At 39.3% G+C, this 21250-nt stretch overlaps 2 protein-coding genes across 13 annotated transcripts in view; one reads left to right on the forward strand and one right to left on the reverse strand.

Moving 5' to 3' along the window:
• The window catches only part of CAMKMT (calmodulin-lysine N-methyltransferase), a 412109-nt gene extending 393606 nt beyond the window's left edge, over nt 1-18503 (reverse strand). For all 4 annotated transcript variants that reach the window (XM_063695910.1, XM_019021123.4, XM_055377815.2 and 1 more), the window contains exons 1-2: nt 18270-18503; nt 7515-7687 (exon numbers count right to left, since the gene is read on the reverse strand). In XM_063695910.1, coding sequence (XP_063551980.1) covers nt 7515-7687; nt 18270-18407 — 311 coding nt within the window. In that variant the 5' untranslated portion in view covers nt 18408-18503. The remainder of the gene's footprint in view (nt 1-7514; nt 7688-18269) is intronic.
• Nucleotides 18504-18601: 98 nt separating this feature from the next.
• The window catches only part of PREPL (prolyl endopeptidase like), a 43323-nt gene continuing 40674 nt past the window's right edge, over nt 18602-21250 (forward strand). The window contains exons 1-2 of one of the 9 annotated variants that reach the window (XM_004029164.5): nt 18602-18889; nt 20667-20920. In XM_004029164.5, coding sequence (XP_004029213.1) covers nt 20702-20920 — 219 coding nt within the window. In that variant the 5' untranslated portion in view covers nt 18602-18889; nt 20667-20701. Of the gene's footprint in view, nt 19034-19740; nt 20921-21250 lie in introns of all 9 variants that reach the window. The other 8 variants (XM_019021124.4, XM_055377811.2, XM_055377812.2 and 5 more) reach the window with 8 other exon arrangements.

Below are 21250 nucleotides of genomic sequence, written 5' to 3' on the forward strand. Positions count from 1 at the left end.
CAAACTTAAATTCTTAAAAACTTGAGTCTTAGCATTATACTTGTAATTAATGTTATGTGACAACTACGATTTTTTGCCAACATATTCAGAGTATAAAAAGTTCACTCCATCTTTGTCCTAAACTTCAAAGCTTTATCCCAAACCATTAACAATGGCCAGATACTTCTCCCCAGGGCCAAACCGTTTTTTTCACAAGCACCTAAAGCTATCCTAGAACTGAGGAACTTTGAGTTTCTTCCTAAAAATGGCCTGCTGAGTAAGGACTGAGGAACGAGTCATTGGGGCAGATAATTATTTGAAGAGGGAAAAAGAAAAGCTGCTAGAGGAAAAATCTGAAGCCTAAACATGCGAAGAGGTTGAAACTAGAGGTGAAAAGCAAGCCATGGATAAATATGACATTAAAATTATAGATAACAAATGAAAAAATAGACATGTCGCACCTCATCAAAATTAAAAATTTTGTGCATCAAAAGATACTACATATCAAGAAAGTTAAAAGAAAATGCACAGGCTAGGAGAAAATATTTGCAAATATCACATGTATGATAGGGTCTAATATCCAGAATATATAAAAATAATTCTGACAATAAAAAGAGACAGCTCAATTAAAAACACAAAGACAGGAGTGCAAAAGTCCCATTGGAAAGAAAATAAAACATTAAAAAAAAAGCAGGCAAAGAACTTGAATAGGCATTTCTCAAAAAAAAGAAAAAAAATACAAATGGCCAATAAGCACATGAAAAGATACTCAACATCATCAGACAATAGAGAAATGCATATCAAAGCCACAGTGAGATATCACTTCATATCCACTATAAGGGTTATAATATTTTTTAAAAAAGAAGAAAAATTAACAAGTGCTTCACTGATAAGCATGGGGAGAAACTAAAACACTCATACATTCCTAGAATATAAAATGGTACAGCGCTATGAAAAATAGTTGGCTATTCCTCAAAAAGTTAAACATAGAGTTACCACATGACCCAGCAATTCCACTCCTGGGTACATACCCAAGAGAATTAAAAGCATATGTTCACACAAAAACTTGTACATGCATATTCATAGTGGCATTACTCATAATAGCCCAAAATTAGAAACAATCCAAATGTTCATCAACTGATGAAAAAAACAAAATACATTAGCCATACAGTGGGATGCCATAAAAAAGGTATGAGGTACTGTTATGTGGTACAATATGGCTGAATCTTAAATTTAAAAAGATTATGCTCAGTGAAAGAAGACAGACATACAGGGCCACATATTGTAGGATTCCATTTACATAAAGTGTCCAGAACAGACAACACATAGAGACAGAAAGTCAAGTACTGGTTGCCAGGGACTAGAGGAAGGAGGAGAATGGGGAGTTACAGCCAATGTATATGGGGTTTCTTTTCAGGGTAATGAAAAAGTTCTGGAATAGTGGTGAAGGCTGTACAACATTGTAAATATACTTAAAACCACCGAATTGCATACTTTAAAGTGATTAAAATAGCAAATTTTGTTATGTAAATTGTATTGTGAGTAAAAGAAAATTGATCCAAAAATACAAAGTAAGCCAGAGAGTGGAGTGGGTCCTAAAAGGCTGCAGAAGAACAAAGAGGAGAGGTTTTCAGAAGGTTTTAAAAACTTAATTCTAGGCCAGGCGCGGTGGCTCACGCCTGTAATACCAGCACTTTGGGAGGCCAAGGTGGGTGGATCATGAGGTCAAGAGATCGAGACCATCCTGGCCAACATGGTGAAACCCCGTCTCTACTAAAAATACAAAAATTAGCTGGGCGTGGTGGCACATGCCTGTAGTCCCAGCTAATCAGGAGGCTGAGGCAGGAGAATCGCTTGAACCAGGGAGGCGGAGGTTGCAGTGAGCCAAGATCGCGCCACTGCACTCCAGCCTGGTGACAGAGCAAGACTCTGTCTCAAAACAAGCAAACAAACAAACAAACAAACTTAATTCTAGATGCTTTGGAGTTCTTTCAAAAATAAGTGGTTAAAAATTAAAAATTTTAAAAACAGCTAAAGAGATGTTTTCCAGTCTTATGAGTTTTAGGAAATTAGTAGATGGTTTCTACATGTACTATATTGGGATTTGGAAAATGTTTAAGGGAACATTTCAATTTACTGAAACAGTATATTTATATGTAAGCACGTTACATAAAAAATTGCAATGAAATTTAAAACAAATTAGAAAACTAAGTTATACTAGCCCATATCTATGATTTAAGATCCATAAAAATGTGACACAATGGAATTCACAGTTTTCTGGAAACTACGGATCATATTTTAAAGGTCCTAAAAAACGTTGTTTTATTGCTATAATCGCCTCTGTTGTTAATATCACTACTAACAATAAAACTATGCTTTTAAATATAGATGCAGTATTCGTATTTGTCTTAGATGCCAGCCTTGCCAAGCTCTATATACGTACCTAGGTTATACCACACATACAAAAATAATCTGCCATACATCTAATTTCATAAGCAAACCATCTAATCACTAGTTTTTATTTACTGAACATTCACAAGCTATATAACTAAAATAATGACGTGAGGGTTTGGTTTGTCTTTTTCTTTCCCTAGAAATGGAAGGTATGATCTCGGTGTAGTGCATTTGTTATAATAGAAAGATGCAACACAGTCAAAGACAAAGTCATTCTTGACTTTTTGCCCATTCTAAGTTCCCAGGACAAGGCAAAAGTCAAGAGTTCTAGCCTTCTAATTCAGCAATTACCATAGAAACAGTAGTTTTATTCAAACAAAGAAGGACAGTTCAGGCCTCTCAGCTTTTTCTATACCTAAGACACATATACACTTATAAATGAATAACTCAGGCACTTCTATGGTTCCATATATAATGGAAGCAATTTAAAGCTTCCAGAATATGCAAATTCCTGCTGTGCTGAAATTAAGTTGAAATATGGGAGATAGGAACAATTTCTTGTATCTACACAGCAAGCTTTATACAACAGATTACAGTTTATGAGATAGGGAAAAGGAAATTTTAATTAAAGAATTTTAGTATAAACATCTCCTGGTGTCTCTTAGCTTATATACTTGCATCTATCTAATAACAAGAGCCTCTTCTACAAAGTTCTAAGAAACAAAGTACCAAAGTCCAGGCATAGTGGCTTACGCCTGTAATCCCAGCACTTTGGGAGGTCAAGGCAGGCAGATCCCTTGACCCCAGCAGTTTGAGACCAGCCTGGGCAACACAGCAAAACCCCATCTCTACAAAATATACAAAGATTAGCTGGGCATGGTGGCATGTAACTGTAGTCCTAGCCACTTGGGAGACTAAGGCGGGAGGATTGCTTAAGCCTGGGAGGTCAAGGCTTCAGTGAGCTATGATCATGCCACTGCATACCAGCCTGGGCAACAGAGTGAGACCGTCTCAAAAAAGAGAAAGAAAGAAAGTACCAGAAAGGCAAGAATAGTTTGTCAAGGAACAAAATCCAGGAGTCATACCCTGGATTTTCATTTCATAACCCTCAACACGTAATTTGAAACAAAGAGTCAACCATCCACAGGTAGACAAAGACGACAACAAACCTTGGGAATTTTGTAACCTAACTTTTACATTGTTTAAACTTTAGCTTCAGATGAAAAGTCACTAAGGGAAAATTATTCCTTCATTTTAATTATTATCATGTAAGGCTGACAGAAAATAATGGTCAAAGTTTTTAAGGTCACTGCTTATATAAACAAGATACAACTAGGTATTTTGAATTCACAAATACCTAGGCATTAACCCTCTTGGGGGTATTCATTTCAACTCTAATAAAACTTTAAGGAGACAGAAACGAATGGGTAACAAAAGTTTAAGATAGACAAAACTAATAAGTATTGATAACAAGTGCTGATCACCCTGTGTGTGTTATCTCTGTTAAGCTGTGGCAGGTGATCTTAGGCGATAAGAACTGAGAAAGTGAAAATGGGGTTTACGATTATGATTTGTGAGGAACTTGTAACATCCCCAGTGTCTATTTTTTTTTTTTTTTTTTGATACAGAGTCTCACTTTGTCACCAGGCTGGAGTTCAGTGGCACAATCTCATCTGACTGCAACCTCCACCTCCCATGTTCAAGCAATTCTCATGTGTTAGCCACCGAGTAACTGGGATACTGGGATTACAGGCATGAACCACCATGTCCGGCTAATTTTTTTTGTATTTTTAGTAGAGACAGGGTTTCAGCATGTTGGCCAGGCTGGTCTCAAACTCCTAGGCTCAAGTGATCCACCCTTCTCAGCCTCCCAAAGTGCTGAAACTACAGGCATGAGCCACTGTGCCCAGCCCAAAATCTCCAATGCTTAGCCCCTTAATAGAACCTGGAGCAGGCTGGGCGTGGTGGCTCACACCTGTAATCCCAGCACTTTGGGAGGCCAAGGCAGGTGGGTCACTTGATTTCAGGAGTTCAAAACCAGCCTGCCCAACATGGTGAAACCCTGTCTCTATTAAATATACAAAAAAATTAGCCAGGTGTGATGGCACACACCTGTAATCCCAGCTACTCAGGAGGCTGAGGCAGGAGAGTCACTTGAACCCTGGAGGTAAAGGTTGCAGTAAGCTGAGAATGGGCTACTGCACTCCAGCCTGGGTGACAGATTGAGACTCCTTCTCTAAAAAGAAAAAAAAAAACCAAGAACCTGGAGCAGATCCACAATATATATTGATAATCATTCCTCCAGCTAAAGACTGCAATGGCCTCTTCTCAGTAGCCTCTGATGATTCTGTCTTGCTCTTTCTTACCCTGTGTATTTTCTAGTACCTTTGCCATCATCTGGGCATCCCCTTCTCCCAGAACTTTCAAGTACTTCCAGATCCAGTTTTCTTAAAAATCATTTCCAAAAATCACTCCTACCTCTAAACTTCTATTAAGTGTGAGTATTCCACTCATTTTGAAAGTACTTATGCACAGCCTGGTGAGAGTTCTTACACTGAATAGTTAACTTTCCTTATTTAATTATTTTTATTATTTAACTTTTATCTATTTCAGCTCCTTAAGCATAGTATTGTATATTTATATTTATTTCTGTTTATATATATATAGAAGGTGCTATTAAATATTTATTGGTTTGAATTTAACACTATTCATCCCTTTTTTTTCAATCGTCATTACTGCTGATCAAACAAACTTAAAAAATATAGAGGAAGATGAGAGTACTCCACTTCATTTCAAAACTACTTCTAAACCACTGCTTTGGGCTATTCCAAGTAATATTAAAAAACAAAACAAAAAAAAAACAGAAACCCTGGCCAGGCATGGTGGCTCAAGCCTGTAATCCCTAAAGGGGTCTCGCTCTATCACCCGAACTGGAGTGCAGTGGCATGATCATGGCTCACTGCAGCCTTGAAATCCTGGGCTGTAAGGATTCTCCTGCCTCAGCCTCCTGAGTACCTGGGACTACAAGCACATACCACCACCCCTGGCTAATGTTTAAAATTTTTTGTAGAGACAGGGTTTCCCTATGTTGCCAAGGCTAGTCTTGAACTCCTGGCCTCAAGTGATCCTCTTGCTTCGGCCTCCCAAAGTACTGTTATTTTTGCACTAATGTGGACAGATACTAACTAGTTTGAAAAAAAAAATCTTGGCAGCCAATGAAGCCAAAATTTTAGCTCAGTCACGTGTCTTTTTTCCAACTCAATGTCATATTTGTATAGATATACATTTATTCTTTCATATGTCACAAGAAGATATATCACAAAGAACAATGCTGTTAGAAAGGAGTCCCAGTTTACTCTATAGCGTGGGCTCTGGATAGTACTACATGAGGATCATCTCCACAAGTGGATAACCATGACTTGCTTTGAAAGATCTCAAGAAGAGACTATTTCACATTCTCACTGGCTAACCCTTACCAGGGCCTTGAAGATGTCAGGAAATTATTCTTGCTATAATTTATACTTATTGTCTCTTTTCACCAGTGGATGCAGAATATAAGTTTTAGAACTTTATACCTAAAGACCCCTACTGGATCACTCTGTCCTTTCTTGTCTTTCATTTCCTTCTAAATGTTTAATCATTTCCATTCCTGCTTCACAAAGTTATTGTAAGGATCACTTGAAATGGAATACATCAAAACACCTAGCTCTATACCGACACAGAGTAAGCATATACCTTTCTTTCCTTTCTAACCAAGGACAAAACTGATTATCTCCATCAAAAGGCAAAGCAGTTGGGGTATCCTAATTAGAATCTCATAATTAATGTACAGGTACACCCCAAAATCTGTAAGTTTATATGTTTTATTTGGCATTTTCTTTACTTTGATTTTTTTTTTTTTTTTTTTGAAGCAGAGTCTTACTCTGTCACCCAGGCTAGAATGCAATGGCACAATCACACCTCACAGCAGCCTCAACCTCCCGGGCTCAATCAATCTTTCCACCTCAGCCTCTGGAGTAGCTAAGACCATAGGCACATGCCACCATGCCCAATTAATTTTTGTATTTTTTGTAAAGGTGGGGTTTTGCCATGTTGCCCAGGCTGGTCTTGAACTCCTAGGTTCAAGTGATCCACCCACCTTGGCCTCCTGAAGTGCTAGGATTACAGGCATGAGCCACTGCGCCCAGCCGGCATTTTCAGTAAAATAATATTATAAAACCAGATTCCAATTGTTCTTTCCTGCCCAACCTAGTCAATTTTTATCCAAATCCCAAATTTTTAGCTATTATGATATATTTTAAAGCTTAGATATTCTAAACTAAAATAGCTCGAGAAACATATACTATAAAAAGATACCCTTTGTGAAAATTTTTTTCTTAAAATTATTCCTAGCCTCACCTAAACCTTATTCAGTCACATTTACACTTAAAATGTTTTTTGCTCTTCTTACAGTTACTGTAAATGTGCTCCTCCGTCCCTTTCAAAATGTGAAATACTGTCAGAAAAGGCAGATTTTATAAAATCAAACACCTACAGTAATATTGCAACATGCTAGAACATAACTGTGAGAGAAAATTAATTCAGTAAAATGGTATCTTGTTATTGCAGTCTGTAACTCTCTTGTCTCTTTTCTAATGATTTTTAAAGTCAGAACAGTCCATATGCTTCTTACAATATCAGTGTTTTCAGTTGAATTTTCTCCTTTAGTCTTAAGATTGATTCTATTCTGAAAGTAATAAAAAAAAATAAATGGAAAAAATACCAAAGCTTGATTTTTCAGATTACTACTTGAAGGGTAGTTTGGAAAAATTCTGTTTTCACTTTCAGCCCCTTCTTTGCCTCAGAACAAACATGGCTTTTTGTCATAAACAAATGCTATGACAGAATGTTTAAATGAACCCTTCGATTTGCAACCACCTTATCTTCAAATGCCACTATATTTGTGAGAATTTGTTTCCTTTAGTCTGATAATACAGCAAGACCCAGTTAAAATAGCAGGATTTCCTAAAACAAGTTGTAAAACCTAAGTTCTGAAAAAGATTGCCCGTAAACTCAATAGAATAATGATGATTCTTATTAGATTGTTTTTCTTATCCAAGAGAAATCTAGTGTTTACAAATCTTAACTAGAATAATGGTTACCTTAAGGAGATACTGTATTCAGGACAGAAGATGCTTGTATATTGGACCCATGCACCAACCTCCTCTTCAGTTTCCCTTTCTTTGCCTTCTGTTACTGAAAACAGATTAAATGATTCAAATCTTCTTACAGATACATGTCGCAGGCAATCATCCAGGTGTTTTTGCTTCAGAACCTTTGAAATAAAGCCAAATATTGCAGTCATGTTATCTAAACATATAGTAAGTTTAGTGTTCAAAATGTTCAAAATTTAAGTGGTAAGGGGACTTTCCCTTCTAATAATGACAGATTAGATAATTCAGATATATCTCCTACTCAAGATAACTATAAAAGATGAACAAAATATTTTAAAGCATTACTTGAAGACATCAGAGAGCAAAGACAGTGAAGATTTACAAGTCTGATATCTTTTTTTTTTTTTTTGAGACAGGATCTTACTTTGTCACGCAGCCTCACTGTCACCCAGCCTGTCACCCAGCTGGGTTCAGGCGATCCTCCTACCTCAGGCTCCCTAGCAGCTGGAACTAAAAGTATGCACCACCACACCTGGTTAATTTTTTAAATTTTTTGTAGAGATGGGGTCTCCCTATATTACCCAGGCTGGATTCAAACTCCTGGGCTCAAGTGATCTTCAACCCTGGCCTCCCAAAGTGCTGGGATTACAGATGTGAGCCACAGCACTTGGCTTGCAGTCTTATATCTTTAAAAGGAGAAAACCTACAAAGGTTACTCTGACTTTTGCAACCACTTTTCTCCTGGGGATATTGGTCAATTCCAAAAGAAAGAACCAAGAAGATAAGCTGCTTCTTTAACAGCCTATGGAGCTAGGAGAGAAAAGTTGAATTTCAAAGCTTACCTAGGAATGGGGAGGTATATTGAGTATGCAAGGTATGTATGTTTTAGCATAATGAATAATTTTGCTGGTGTTGCTGAAAGCCAGGTTTTTAAGTGTGGGACATATCAACCAATAATAATGCTTGGATTTTATTTGGATCCTCTTCCAAAATAATCAAATTATAAAGAAAAATTATGACAAAATGGGGAAAATTTGAAAACTGATCAGATATTTCATGACAACAATTAATTATTCTGGGTTGATGTGGTATTGTGATTTTTAATGTCATTTTTATAAGTTCATAATGAAATATTTAAAGAAAAAATGCCATCTGAGATTTGCTTCAAAATAATGGTGGTGGGGCAATGGGAGAAGTGAGAATAAACACAGCTGTTCATGAGTTAAAATTGTTGAAGCTTATCAGTACCTGAATGATTATTGTATTCTTCTCTCTAGCTTTATGTATGTTTTATATTTCCCATGATAGAAAAATCTTAGATATAAAATAACTTCGGACTCATAAGCAAACAAAAATAAAGAAAAAGATATTTGAAAAGCCAAATATATTTGGAAACTAGGCAATGTACTTATAAATAACCTGTGAAACAGAAAAAGAACACATAATAAAAACTATAGGCCAGGTGCAGTGGCTCATGTCTGTAATCCTAACACTTTGGAAGGCTGAGGCAGGAGGACTGCTTGAGGCCAGGAATTCCAGACCAGCCTGAGCAACATGGCAAGACCCCATATCTACAAAAAATAAAAATAGGCTGGGCACAGTGGCTCACGCCTGTAATCCCAGCACTTTGGGGAGGCTGAGGCGGGTAGATCACCAGAGGTCAGGAGTTTGAGACCAGCCTGGCCAACATGGTGAAACCCCATCCTTACTAAAAATACAAAAATTAGCCAGGTGTGGTGGCAGGGGCCTGTAATCCCAGCTAATGGGGAGGCTGAGGCAGGAGAATCGCTTGAACCCAGGAGGCAGAGGTTGCAGTAAGCCGAGATTGTGCCATTGCACTCCAGCCTGGTTGACAACAGCGAGACTCTGCCTCAAAAAAATTTTAAAATAAAAATAATTAGTAGGATGTGGTGGTGTCTGCCTGTAGTCCTAGCTACTCAGGAAGCTGAGGCAAGAGGATTGCTTGAGCATAGGAGTTTGAGGCTGTAGTGAGCAATGATCAAGCCATGGCACTCCAAACTGGGCAACAGAGTGAGGCTCTATCTCTGAAAAAACAAAGAAAATTATAAAGTATTTTGAATTGAATGACAATAGAAATACATTTCAAAACATATGACATGCAGCTAAATCCAGGCTTACAGAAAAAAATATAGCAAGGCCAAAAGTTAATAAGCATTCATTGCAAAAATTTGAAAAATAAGCAAAATAGATCCCTAAAAGAGTACAGGTTAATGAAGTAGAAAACAAACACAGGAGAGAGGATCAATAATACTAAACGTTGTTTCTTTGAAAAGATTGATAAAACTGATAAATCCTTAATAAGACTAATAAGAAAAAAGGAAGAAGTATCAATGTGATACAGGGAGATTACTATAAATCCTGTAGACATTAAAAAATAATAATAAAAGGATATTTATGAAAACTAACTTTAAAAATTTAGATGAAATGGACAAACTCCTAGAAAAACACAACTACTAAAACTGACACAAGAAGAAATGGAAAATCCAAATAGTCTATACTATTTCAAAAACTGAATTCATAAATATAAAACTTACCACAAAGAAAACTCCAGGCCCAGATTGCTTCCCAGAAAATTACATTAAATGTCTGAGTAAGAATTAATGCAAGTCTTACCACATTCTTCATTAAATACTCAAACAACACTATGGGATAGATACCTACTGCGTGAGAGGAAAAACTAGAACACAGGGCAGTTAAGCAATTTGCCCAACGTCAGAGAGCTCACAAGAGGCAAACCCAAAGTTAAAATCCAGGCTGCCTGACTACAGACCCTAAACTCTTAACACCTCTGCTTGTAGAGAATATGATAAACTGGCATCACCTATCCATTCCAGCTTCCAAGATACCTTTCTATTTTATAGAGTTGGAAAGCTAGAAGCTGTATTGCCTGGAATCCTTAGCAGCCAAAGTTTCAGATGTGATTTTGGTTTAACTAATCAGATGCACTAACATGAGATTTGAAACAAGGAAAGATGGTGTTAACTATAATTCACAACCAACTTGTGCTGCTTAGAATAGATGTAAAGATACTTGGTTTTTCTGAAGCAGCTTTAACAGAGGTTCCAGTGTTGACTCCCTAATTTAATGGAGAGTGAGAGGGAGCACAAGTGGCATCACTTCTCCTGGTTGCTTCTAGAATCTATAGTTATGGCATACTTTGCTTCTAGAATCTATAGTTATGGCACAGCAGCTTCCTGTTCACCAAAGATCACAGCTAAAATGATGTAATCCTGGAGACAGCTTCAGGTTCTTTATTGTAGTAGAGGTAGTATTTCACTTGGCTGGCCAGTTTCAGCTTTATACTGTTCTGGCACTCTGTTGTTCTGGGATTCTCTCTTAGACTGTTTCTCCAGTGATTTTGTAAGCACTTAATTCACTATGCTAAACCCCCTTCTGCTTAAAGTAGCTAGAGTGGTTTCTATTTTCAAAAAAGGAACCCTTATTCCAAAGATGCATAATTCTTATGTGTAGAAGGGCAAACTGAGATCAAAACAATCAAGAAAATATATCAGTATGAATATATTTCATAGGAAAAATGTTTAAATTTTATATACTATGTAGAAGTTTTAGAAGGTTAGTTTTTTAAATGGAGGATGGGAAAAGGTAGTCTCTCTTTGAAGGTTTTATTTATTTTTAATTGTTTAAAAGACTTAATCAAAAGCAGGGTCTTGTTCAGGCATGGTGGCTCATGCCTGTAATCCCAGCACTTTCAGAGGCAAAGGTGGGTAGATCACTGGAGGCCAGGAGTTCGATACCAGCCTGGCCAACATGATGAAACCCCATCTCTACTAAAAATACAAAAATTAGGTGGTTCATGGCATGCACCTGTAATCCCAGGTTCTTGAGAGGCTGATGCACTAGAACTGCTTGAGCCTGGGAGGCAGAAGGCACAGAAGGCATAAGAATTGTTTGAGCCAGATTGCACTACTGCACTCCAGCCCACGCAACAGAGCAAGATTCTGTTTAAAAATAATAATAATAATACAGGGTCTTATTATAGTCTGTCAACTATGGGCAACAGGAAGAAAAACAAACTACTCAACAGAGCTTACTCTTAGGAAAAAACAAAGTATTAAATTTTTAAAAATATAAAATGTAGATATTATAAATTATCTTCAATCTTGCCCAATTAAACTCCAAACAGTAAATATCTTTTAATAGTCTAAATTACTCTGATGTCAAGGTAATGGCACCAAGGTACTCTGATGTCAAGGTAATGGTACCATAAACCGCTAATGTAAAAAATAATTTAAGTCACCACATGTATAATACTGGAAGGGGCTTACATAGTTTAGTATGATCTGCATGATCTACAGTATGACAACGTGATCTACATGATCGACAATATGACAACAAGCTAATACTCAATGAAAGTAACAGGCAACATATTTAGAACAAATAAGACATTTATATAATCCATGTTAGGTAAAAGTAATTGCAATAGGAGATCAAGTCAAATTACTTTTGACATTTCTTTAAAAAGAAGATTCAGTTATTTTAAGGCCATCAATAATATTTGTGGTTTAATGAACTGAGAGGATACTCAAATCTCCCATCAAGTTATAACCTTATCATCTACCACTTTTAGAAGACCTCCTTTAAATACCCATGTTATATAATTAAATAATATTCAAATGAAATTATCTGGGGTGAAGGAATAGTCAAGGCATTTTCTCATTCTCCTAAGTAAGTCAATGAGCTATTTAGTCAAATATCAATGCTATACCAAATAAGTTCATGTCAAAAGATTAAGTATCAGAAGAAGAAAAAAAAGACATCAAGTCCTAAGGTCCCTAAACCCATTAGGTAAACAATGTATGCAACTGAACACAATGGAAGTCAAAGACCCATTTATTAACCTGAAATGTTTGTTTACTCCAGAACTAACTAAACTGATCATAACTATACAGAAACACTTATGAAGACCAGATGGGTAGAGGAGTAAGGCTAAATACAAAAGTATTGGTTGAAAATCTTTTAGAAGAGTAGCTAGATGCCCTGATTACATCATCAACACCAGGCAACTACACTTCCCCACAATGGTACTTTGATAGACACATTTCTAGAGAAGATGAGTAACAGTTCTGATCTTAAACATCAAGTACAGCTTAAAGTAGTATAACAGGCTCTTCATTCTGATCAATATCCCTTTCCTTCACTTAGCTTCCAGATAATAGGCAGCTAGTCTTATATCTGCCAGAGAGGAGAGTGCAATATAGAATGAGTACCCCTTATCCAAAATGGAACCAGAATTGTTTTGGATTTTGAATTTGTTCAGATTTTGGATTTGTTTGGATTTGGGAATATTTGCAAAACATAAAGAGAAGGCTTGGGATGGGACCCAAGTCTAAACATGAAATTCATTTGTTTTTCATATATACCTTATACACATAGCCTGAAGGCAATTTATATAATTTTTAAAATAATTTTATGCATAAAACAAAGTTTTGACTGTATTTTAATTGCGACTTGTCACATGAGGTCAAGCATGGAATTTTCCATTCGTGGCAACATGTCGGCTCTCAAAAAGTTTCGGATATTGAAGCATTTAAGATCTTTAATTTTTGTATTAGGGATGCTTAACCTGGTTTCCTTTCTCGGATATTGGAACAAGAAAAAAAGACCTGTAGATACTGACATTTGGGATCCACTCAACAAAAATGGCCAATTCCAGTTACCCTACAGTTAAGAGGACAGTTAACAGAATTCTGAATCCCTATATTTATATATGAATCTATGCTCAAGGATGCAAGTAAAAACCAGAAAACCTTATCCTTTACATGCGGAAGCTATAGTGTTTCCCGTTTTTAAGACACAGCAACAGGCCGGGCATGGTGGCTCACACCTGTAATCCCAGCACTTTGGGAGGCTGAGGTGGGCAGATTGCTTGAGCTCAGGAGTTCGAGACCAGCCTGGGCAACATGGCAAAACCCCATCCCTGCCAAAAAAAATACAAAAATTAGCCAGGCGTGGTGGTGTGCACCTGTAGTCCCAGCTACTCGGAAGACTAAGGCACAAGAATCGTTTGAACCCAGGACATGGAGGTTGCAGTGAGCCGAGATCACACTGCTGCACTTCAGCCTGGGTGATGGAGTGAGACTTTGTCTCAAATAATAATAATAATAATAATAATAACAATAGCTGCTATTTATTTTGAGTCTATGACGTGGCAGATTCCAAGCTAAACATTTTACAAATATTATCTCAAATACTCAAAACAACCCTCCAAAGTATGTGTTATCACTCCCATTAAGTGAAGAGAAAACTGAGATTAGAAAGTAAAAAGTTGTCCAAATTCCAACAACTTACGGAAGACTTATATGACAACTATTACCAAAAGGATTCAAGATGGCTTAAAAAGATGAACAATACAACAAGATAACATTTATGAAGAAAAAGAGAAAGCAAAAGTAAGGATATAAAACTAAGTCAAGAATAAAGGTGAAACAAAAATACATTCCAAAACAATCTAAATACTTAATACTTGATATAGATCAGTGAAGAGCATCCAGTACGTGGTAGTAGACCTAGGACTGGATCAAGACTTAGATGCATCTGACGCCAGTGTCAAGTTGTATGCTTGCCAAGTTAACTGTGCTTCTTCACAAACCTTTTTATTCTACTTATTCTTCAAAATAACAAATTAAATTTGTCATCAATTAAATATTTAACTTGTCATCAATTAAATATCACAAAACTAATAACATAGAGCTGAAAGGGAGTTATCGTTACCCTAAAAGCCAAGTTGAATGTTTGAGAAAGATAAAGGTAAGTTGCTTAAAAGTTTACTATCAATTTAGGTGTTGGAAGCCAACTATAAACATTTGAAGAATTACAAATATCTAGAAAGATTTGACACTCAGAAAATAACTTCACTTGGAATATGTATCATTATTACAATTCACGTCTTAACCAACTTTTTCAATTAGCCAATCCAGGAAAAAGCATCCTGCTTTGATATATATAAACTGAACTGTGAAATATTCCATAATCAGATTCTTCAGCCAAGTATTCACACCTCTAGGCAAGATTTTTCATTCGGTAGGTGGTTTGTAAATACGTGTGTAACAGTCATTGCTACTTTTTCATCTGCCCTACATTGCCTCCTTTTAGGAACTGCCCCTCCCTCACTCTATGTAATTCTAGTGAGGTTGTTACCTCACCTGCCACAGGGTGGGCTGATAACCCAGGTTAGCCAAAGTGCCCCATTCTGGACACAGCAATTGGTCTAACCTTGGCCTATCAGAGTCCTTTGGAAGAAATTATTTGGATGTTGGGGAAAAGAGTTATTTCTTCTGGATTACTAGCTGGATGGATATGAAAGCCTGGAGTTGCCAGTGGCCCTCTTCGTCAACATGTAATGAGACTCAACAAAGAGGAAAACAGAACAACATCCATAACCTCTACTGATATTGATTCATCAACTTCCAGACCTCATCTAATTTAAGTACTCGCTTGACTCAAATGTTGGCAACTTACCATGTAACCTGGAACCAAATGATGCACTAGGTCAACCAGGTTTTCTCTGAAAACCTGTGTTTTGTTAATTACAAAACACAGAAAATACTGAATAGTTAACATAAAGTAAAAGGCCATGAGACAGCCTTGGAGCTCTATAGGGTAATGGAAAGACAGAATTTTAAAGGAAAAAACAAGTAGACAGAGCAGATGTTCTTCAGATGTCCCACGAGAGAGAAAAGGAGTCACATATCTCTAGCACTGCTTAGATTCCTTATAGTTTTCCAGTACTAGATGCATATAAGATAGGAATGGTTCATTCATTTGAAATACATTTACTAAGAGCTTGTAAATGTTTAATATATGTGATCGATTAAATTGTAATAGAAAAATATTCACTTCCTCTTTGTCACCTCCAAGGAAGGAGTTGTATTTCCCTGCCCCTTGAATTTGGCCTTTGCCAAATATCTTACTTTGGCCAATAGGAAATAAACACATGATGTGAGCAGGGGTTTAAAATGTGTTTCTGTGGTTGGGCTTGCTCTTATACCTCTGCTATCACCATGAGGACTTTAGCCCACTAGTCCAAAGATTAGAGACATATGGACCACATGTGCATCATAGAGATACCCACATGACTACAGCCTATGTCGGTCAGCTCCCAGGTGGCCCCCAGATGCACCAACAAAATAAATACTAACTGTTGTATGCCACTGTGATGTTGCAGTTCTTACTTAGCAATAATAGCTTACTGATAAAATACACTAAGGACTAGGTGCTATGCGCCACTTAAAGACTGTCCTTACTCTCAGGCTTTCCACAGACACTGAACAACATCTACTAAAAATCAATTAACCAGGCCCTGTGCTAGGTGCAGAGGATGTAAATTAATAAAACATCACCTTTTCCCAAGGAGAATGCCCATTCTAGTAAGAAAAAGAGACCCTGATCACATGATCATAAAATAATATCAAGTGCTCACTGGTAGAGTGGGCTGAGGGTCTAACTTAGCCCAGAGGCATTAGGGGTGGCTTCACAGAAGAGTAGTTTGAAATGGAAGTGTGAAGAATGAACAATCATTCACCAAGTAGAGAAGATAAAAAGACTCTAAGCAGGCAGATATATACCAAAAGTTTCGATGTCAGAACGTGTGGGGACTTCATGTAACAGCCACAGCTGAAACTTGTCACTGTTTTCATTTAGACCGCAATTTAGAATGAACATAAGTGTTGTAGTTTTTACTATACTGAGAATCACTGAAAGCCAGGTATCATGGCATACCCCTGTAATCCCAACTACTCAGGAGGCTGAGGTGGGAGGATTGCTTGAGCCCAGGAGTTACCTGCCTGGGCAACAAGCAAGACTCTATCTTATTTAAAAAAAAAAAAAAAAAAAGGAAGGGTGGGGGCAGTGGGCGTGGCAGGCATGGTGGCTGATACCTGTAATCCCAGCACTTTGGGAGGCGAGGCAAGTGAATCACCTGAGGTCAGGAGTTTGAGACCAGCCTGGCCAACATGGCGAAACTCCGTCTCTACTAAAAACACAAAAATAAGCTGGGCGTAATGGCCAGCACCTGTAATCCCAGCTATTCGGAAGGCTGAGTACGGGAGAATTGCTTGAACCAGGGAGGCGGAGGCTGCAGTGAGCCGAGATTGCACCATTGCACTCACGTCTGGGCAACACAGTAAGACTCTGTATCGAAAAAAAAAAAAAAGGGGGGGGGGGGTTGCCGGGCACGGCGGCTCATGCCTGTAATCCCAGTACTTTGGGAAGCCGATGTGGGTGGATCACCTGAGGTGGGGAGTTCGAGACCAGCTTGACCAACATGGAGAAACCCCGTCTCTACTTAAAAAAAAAAAAAAAAATTAGCCAGGCGTGGTGGTGCATGCCTGTAATCCCAGCTACTGGGGAGACTGAGGAAGGAGAATCATTTGAACCCTGGAGGCGGAGGTTGTGGTGAGCGGAGATGGCAGCCATTGCACTCCAGCCTGGGCAACAAGAGGGAAACTCCATTTCAAAAAAAAGGAGGGGGGAAGGGGGGTTGAGTCCACTCTCCCCAGCTCACGCAAGATCTCATTTCAGTGGTCACTATTAAAAAAAAAATAGATATTTACTTTATTATAGATACTTCCTATGATGATCTGTGAGGACATGCATTTTCTTATCCTGTAATACCATTTGTAACAATAGCAAAACCAGATCATTACTGGTCTGGAAAGACTGTCAATGTATCAGCAAATAAATCTTAATTAACTCTGATGATCTACTTAACTCATAACTCTAAAAGCACTAAAAGACCACTGTATGAAAAGGTGACTCAAGGCAACTGCAAACAAAGTGATCCCCAAAATACTAAAAGCACAATCTCAAGTAAAGTGGCAATAGCTGGGAAACTCTTTTCCAAACACAACTGTCAGAAATGTTAAAATATCCTCCTGAGTAACGTTTTAGGCAGAAAACTTCAGGCAGAGGCATAACACTGGTATGCAAAAACAATAACCAGACTTCACTTCAAGAAGTGAGTGAAGAATGTGAGTGATCATAAATCAGAACTGCCGTCAAGCTTGCACGAGTGAAGTTGTAAGTAACAGCAGAAACTTTGAAGTACCAGAAGATACCATCATTCAAAAACGAACACACTTTGACTAGCCCACCTTGGACACGGAGAATCTCGCTGATCACTACAAACTACAAGATAATCATTTAACTTTGAGACCTCAGTGAGAGAGGGTATCAGCTCTTCCTACTCCTTGCACGCTCCGCTGTACGGAAGATGCCGAGGGAACGCGTGCCGTGTCTCAGTCCCGGCATAGTCAACCACGCTGGGCAAAAGACGGGGCCAGAGGGTGCAGACGAATATCGGTAACTCGAACCAGGCTGGGAGTTAAGCTAGAAGAAACCTGGGGAAGGAGGCAAAACACAAGCAGGAAAAGAGCAGTGGGGAGCGGCGGGCGCACCAGAGACTGGCGAGAAGGGGAAAAGTCCCCCAGACGCACAAAAATGTCTAGAAGGGGTTCTTCTACTTCGATCTGAGTTTCCCAGGAGCTCAGCCTTGGCTGTCCCGCTCCCCACCCAACCCCACATGATTCCTCCTCTTGGATGGGACGCTTAGGTGAAGCGAGGGGGAGCTTCGCAGGTGCTCCCGGCAAACTGAGAAGGGTCTCCCAGAGCTGCCAAGAGGAAAGAGCTGCGAACAGTCGCTCCCCCGGTACGTGAGAGAGGAGTGACCAGAGGCAAAAGTGAGGCGAGCAGGTTCTCCCTTACCTGCCGCAGGAGCTTCCACCGGGCGGCTCCCAGGGGCGCCGAGACTACGGGCCCCCGAGTGGTGCAGCCAACTGCCGGACCCCCGCCCGCTGCTCGCGCGGTCTCGCCGGTCCCAGCGTCCGCGACTCGCGACTCCATCTCACTGGAGCCTTCCACACCCGGAGGTGCCACCGCCGCAGCTCGTCCCCTGCCAGGACCTGCCAACTTCTTCCCTGTCAGGACCTGTGACGCCCAGCACCCCCCTCCACCGGACCAGGCTTGCGCGCTCTCCCCGAATTCCGCATTTCCGGTACTCGCATCTCCTTGGCAACCAGGGCCGCGCTGTCACGTCATTGCACCATTTTGCTGGTAACCATCTTGAGTGAGGGCGGACCAGAGGATGAGAGAGCTGTGGCAGGGCTACTGGAACGCTGTCCCTCATTGTTTTAGCCTTCTGTGCTTCATCTCGAGCTCAGAAGACGAGCGAAGAACGAAAAGTCTTATATATTTCGAGACTAAAGAACCCAGGAACCCAAGAAGACTCCTTGACCACAACAAAGATGGCGAAATCTGCCTGTTGCTCGTGCTAGATTGAGGTCACGTAGATCGGCGTGCTGCAAACCAGCTCTAGGCGGCTCTGGGTAGGTTGTCGTTCTGTGGGCTGCGGAAAGCAGACTTCGGCTGGACTTGCCTGCGGTGACAGCTGCTCCCCTCTGAGAGCTTCAGGTTCTCCGGCCTGCCTTCACTGGTTTGTGTCCAGAGCCGGACTGATTCTCTCAATTTGCGTATGTATGGGGGGTGTGCTAGTCTCTTTCCTTCTCCCCTTTCTCCCCCCGCCCAGCCACCCACCCCTCAGTCCCCAGGTCCTCGCTTTTTGACTGATGTCCCGGCACTGCGTGCGTGTCACCTGGTCCCTCTCCCTGTTGCATTCAGATCGCCTCATTCCTGGGGTGGAGAGTTGCACGGGGAAAACGAATAGGTTCTCCTGAGAACACCCGTTTATCTACCCCACCCCCATCCTAGCCTTGCATACTGTCTTCTTGAGGATGAAAGATGGATGGATAAAGGCTGTGGGAACGTGGTGATGTAGGACCTTTGCAGGCCCTTGTTATTCGGGTCTTTTTTCCCCCTTTTTTTTTTACTAGTGTCGGCTAGTAAACTAGTGTTGCTCCCCTACCCCCAATCGCCCATTATTTTGCTGCGACATGGAAAGGGATTAAGGGGGGCGGGGGCGTCGTAGCGCATCTGATCTATGGTAAATTTGACGCAGCATTCTACCTTTGATACCAGGGGGCATTTTGTGGAAGACTTCCATAATGACATTCAGCGGTGTGCAACATACCTAGATTATTCCTGTCGTAAATAATAGCAACTGCCATTTATTGAGTGGTCACTATGTGCCAGGCACTGTATGGCCTTAACGTTAAGCTGTCTCATTTTGTCTTTACAACAACAACCCTATAAGGTAAATGGTGTCATTTCGTTTTTGCAGATGAAGAAACTGAGGCCCGGAGACACAGTTAAGTGTAGGAGCTAAGACCTCAACCCAGGTCTCTCTGACTCTTAACTACTTATTAGCAATCAAGGTTAATAAAAGCTACCTCCTGACAAACCAGAGATGGCCTTACATTTTATTTGTGCATCTTGCAGGGGTTTTTTGTTGTTTTTAATTAAAGCGCTAAATACCTTTTTAACATTAAAAATCCGAAGTTGAGTATGTCCAGTATTTGGAACCAAACCAAATTGGATTTTTGACTATACAGCTTACTGTCCAAGTGACCTGGAACAGTTGCTTAGAACCTCCCACAGCCACAGTTTGGCAACCTGTAAAATGTGCATTGTAATATCTACTTTATTAAGTCCATATAAAATTTAAATTAGACAAACAAGATAAAAGCACCTGGCACTTAGTTAACACTCAACAATAATTAATCTTCCCTCCCCCACCTTTATTAAATAATTAGGCTTTTCCAGTTTATCTTTCACATATATACCAAAGATATGTTCATAATTATGTAAGACCAAAGGGCTTTTTACCTTTTACAGCCCTGAGTTCCTGAGATACCCCATTAAGTCTGTGTACTTATTTGCAAATTTTTATTTTGTTTCTTGTTTTGTTTTTTGTTTTAGTTTAACCCCTATGTGTGCCAGAGTCAGTGCTGCATAGTTTGAGCCTGATAGGATTAACTTTACAAATGAGACATTTAAGTCACATCTGCCAAGAATTATGATTTGAATGAAACTTTAACTTACACAGGTTTTTAGATTTAGTTAGCCTAAGTTATCAGCTGTCTGAAGTTATTCATAACCTAAGTGGGGCATGACCCTGAAAAGGAGGGATGAGAACTGCTGATCTTAGATACTCTGAGAACCCACTACTCTGTAATCATACCTATAAAATCATTCGTGTGCTGGCAGCCCCAAAAGGAGCATAAACCAGGGACTTTGATATCATGCAGCAGAAGACCAAATTATTTCTCCAAGCTTTGAAGTATAGTATTCCTCACCTTGGAAAATGCATGCAGAAACAGCATTTGAATCACTATAACTTCGCTGATCATTATTACAATAGAATAAAATTGAAAAAATATCACCTAACCAAGTGTCTTCAGAATAAACCCAAGATATCAGAGTTAGCAAGAAACATCCCAAGTCGGAGCTTCTCATGTAAGGTATGGACTGTTTAAGTTAACCTATTTGTAGGTCATTAAGATTAATTTTAATTTAAAAATAAAGAATGGGTAGAATATCAGAGCTACTAATTTTCTCAGTAATTCTAACTTGATTTTTCTAATTTTCAAGTCTCAATTGTCTCTAGTCAAAAGTAAGTATAAAAGAGTATATACATCGAGGCAGGCAGATCACCTGAGGTCAGGAGTTCGAGACCAGCCTGGCCAACATGGTAAAACCCTGTCTCTACTAAAAATACAAAAGTTAGCTAGGCGTCATGGCACCCACCTGTAATCCCAGCTACTTGGGAGGCTGAGGCAGAGAATCTCTTG

Source organism: Gorilla gorilla, chromosome 12 (genome assembly GCF_029281585.2).
Source record: "Gorilla gorilla gorilla isolate KB3781 chromosome 12, NHGRI_mGorGor1-v2.1_pri, whole genome shotgun sequence".
NCBI lineage: Eukaryota > Metazoa > Chordata > Mammalia > Primates > Hominidae > Gorilla > Gorilla gorilla.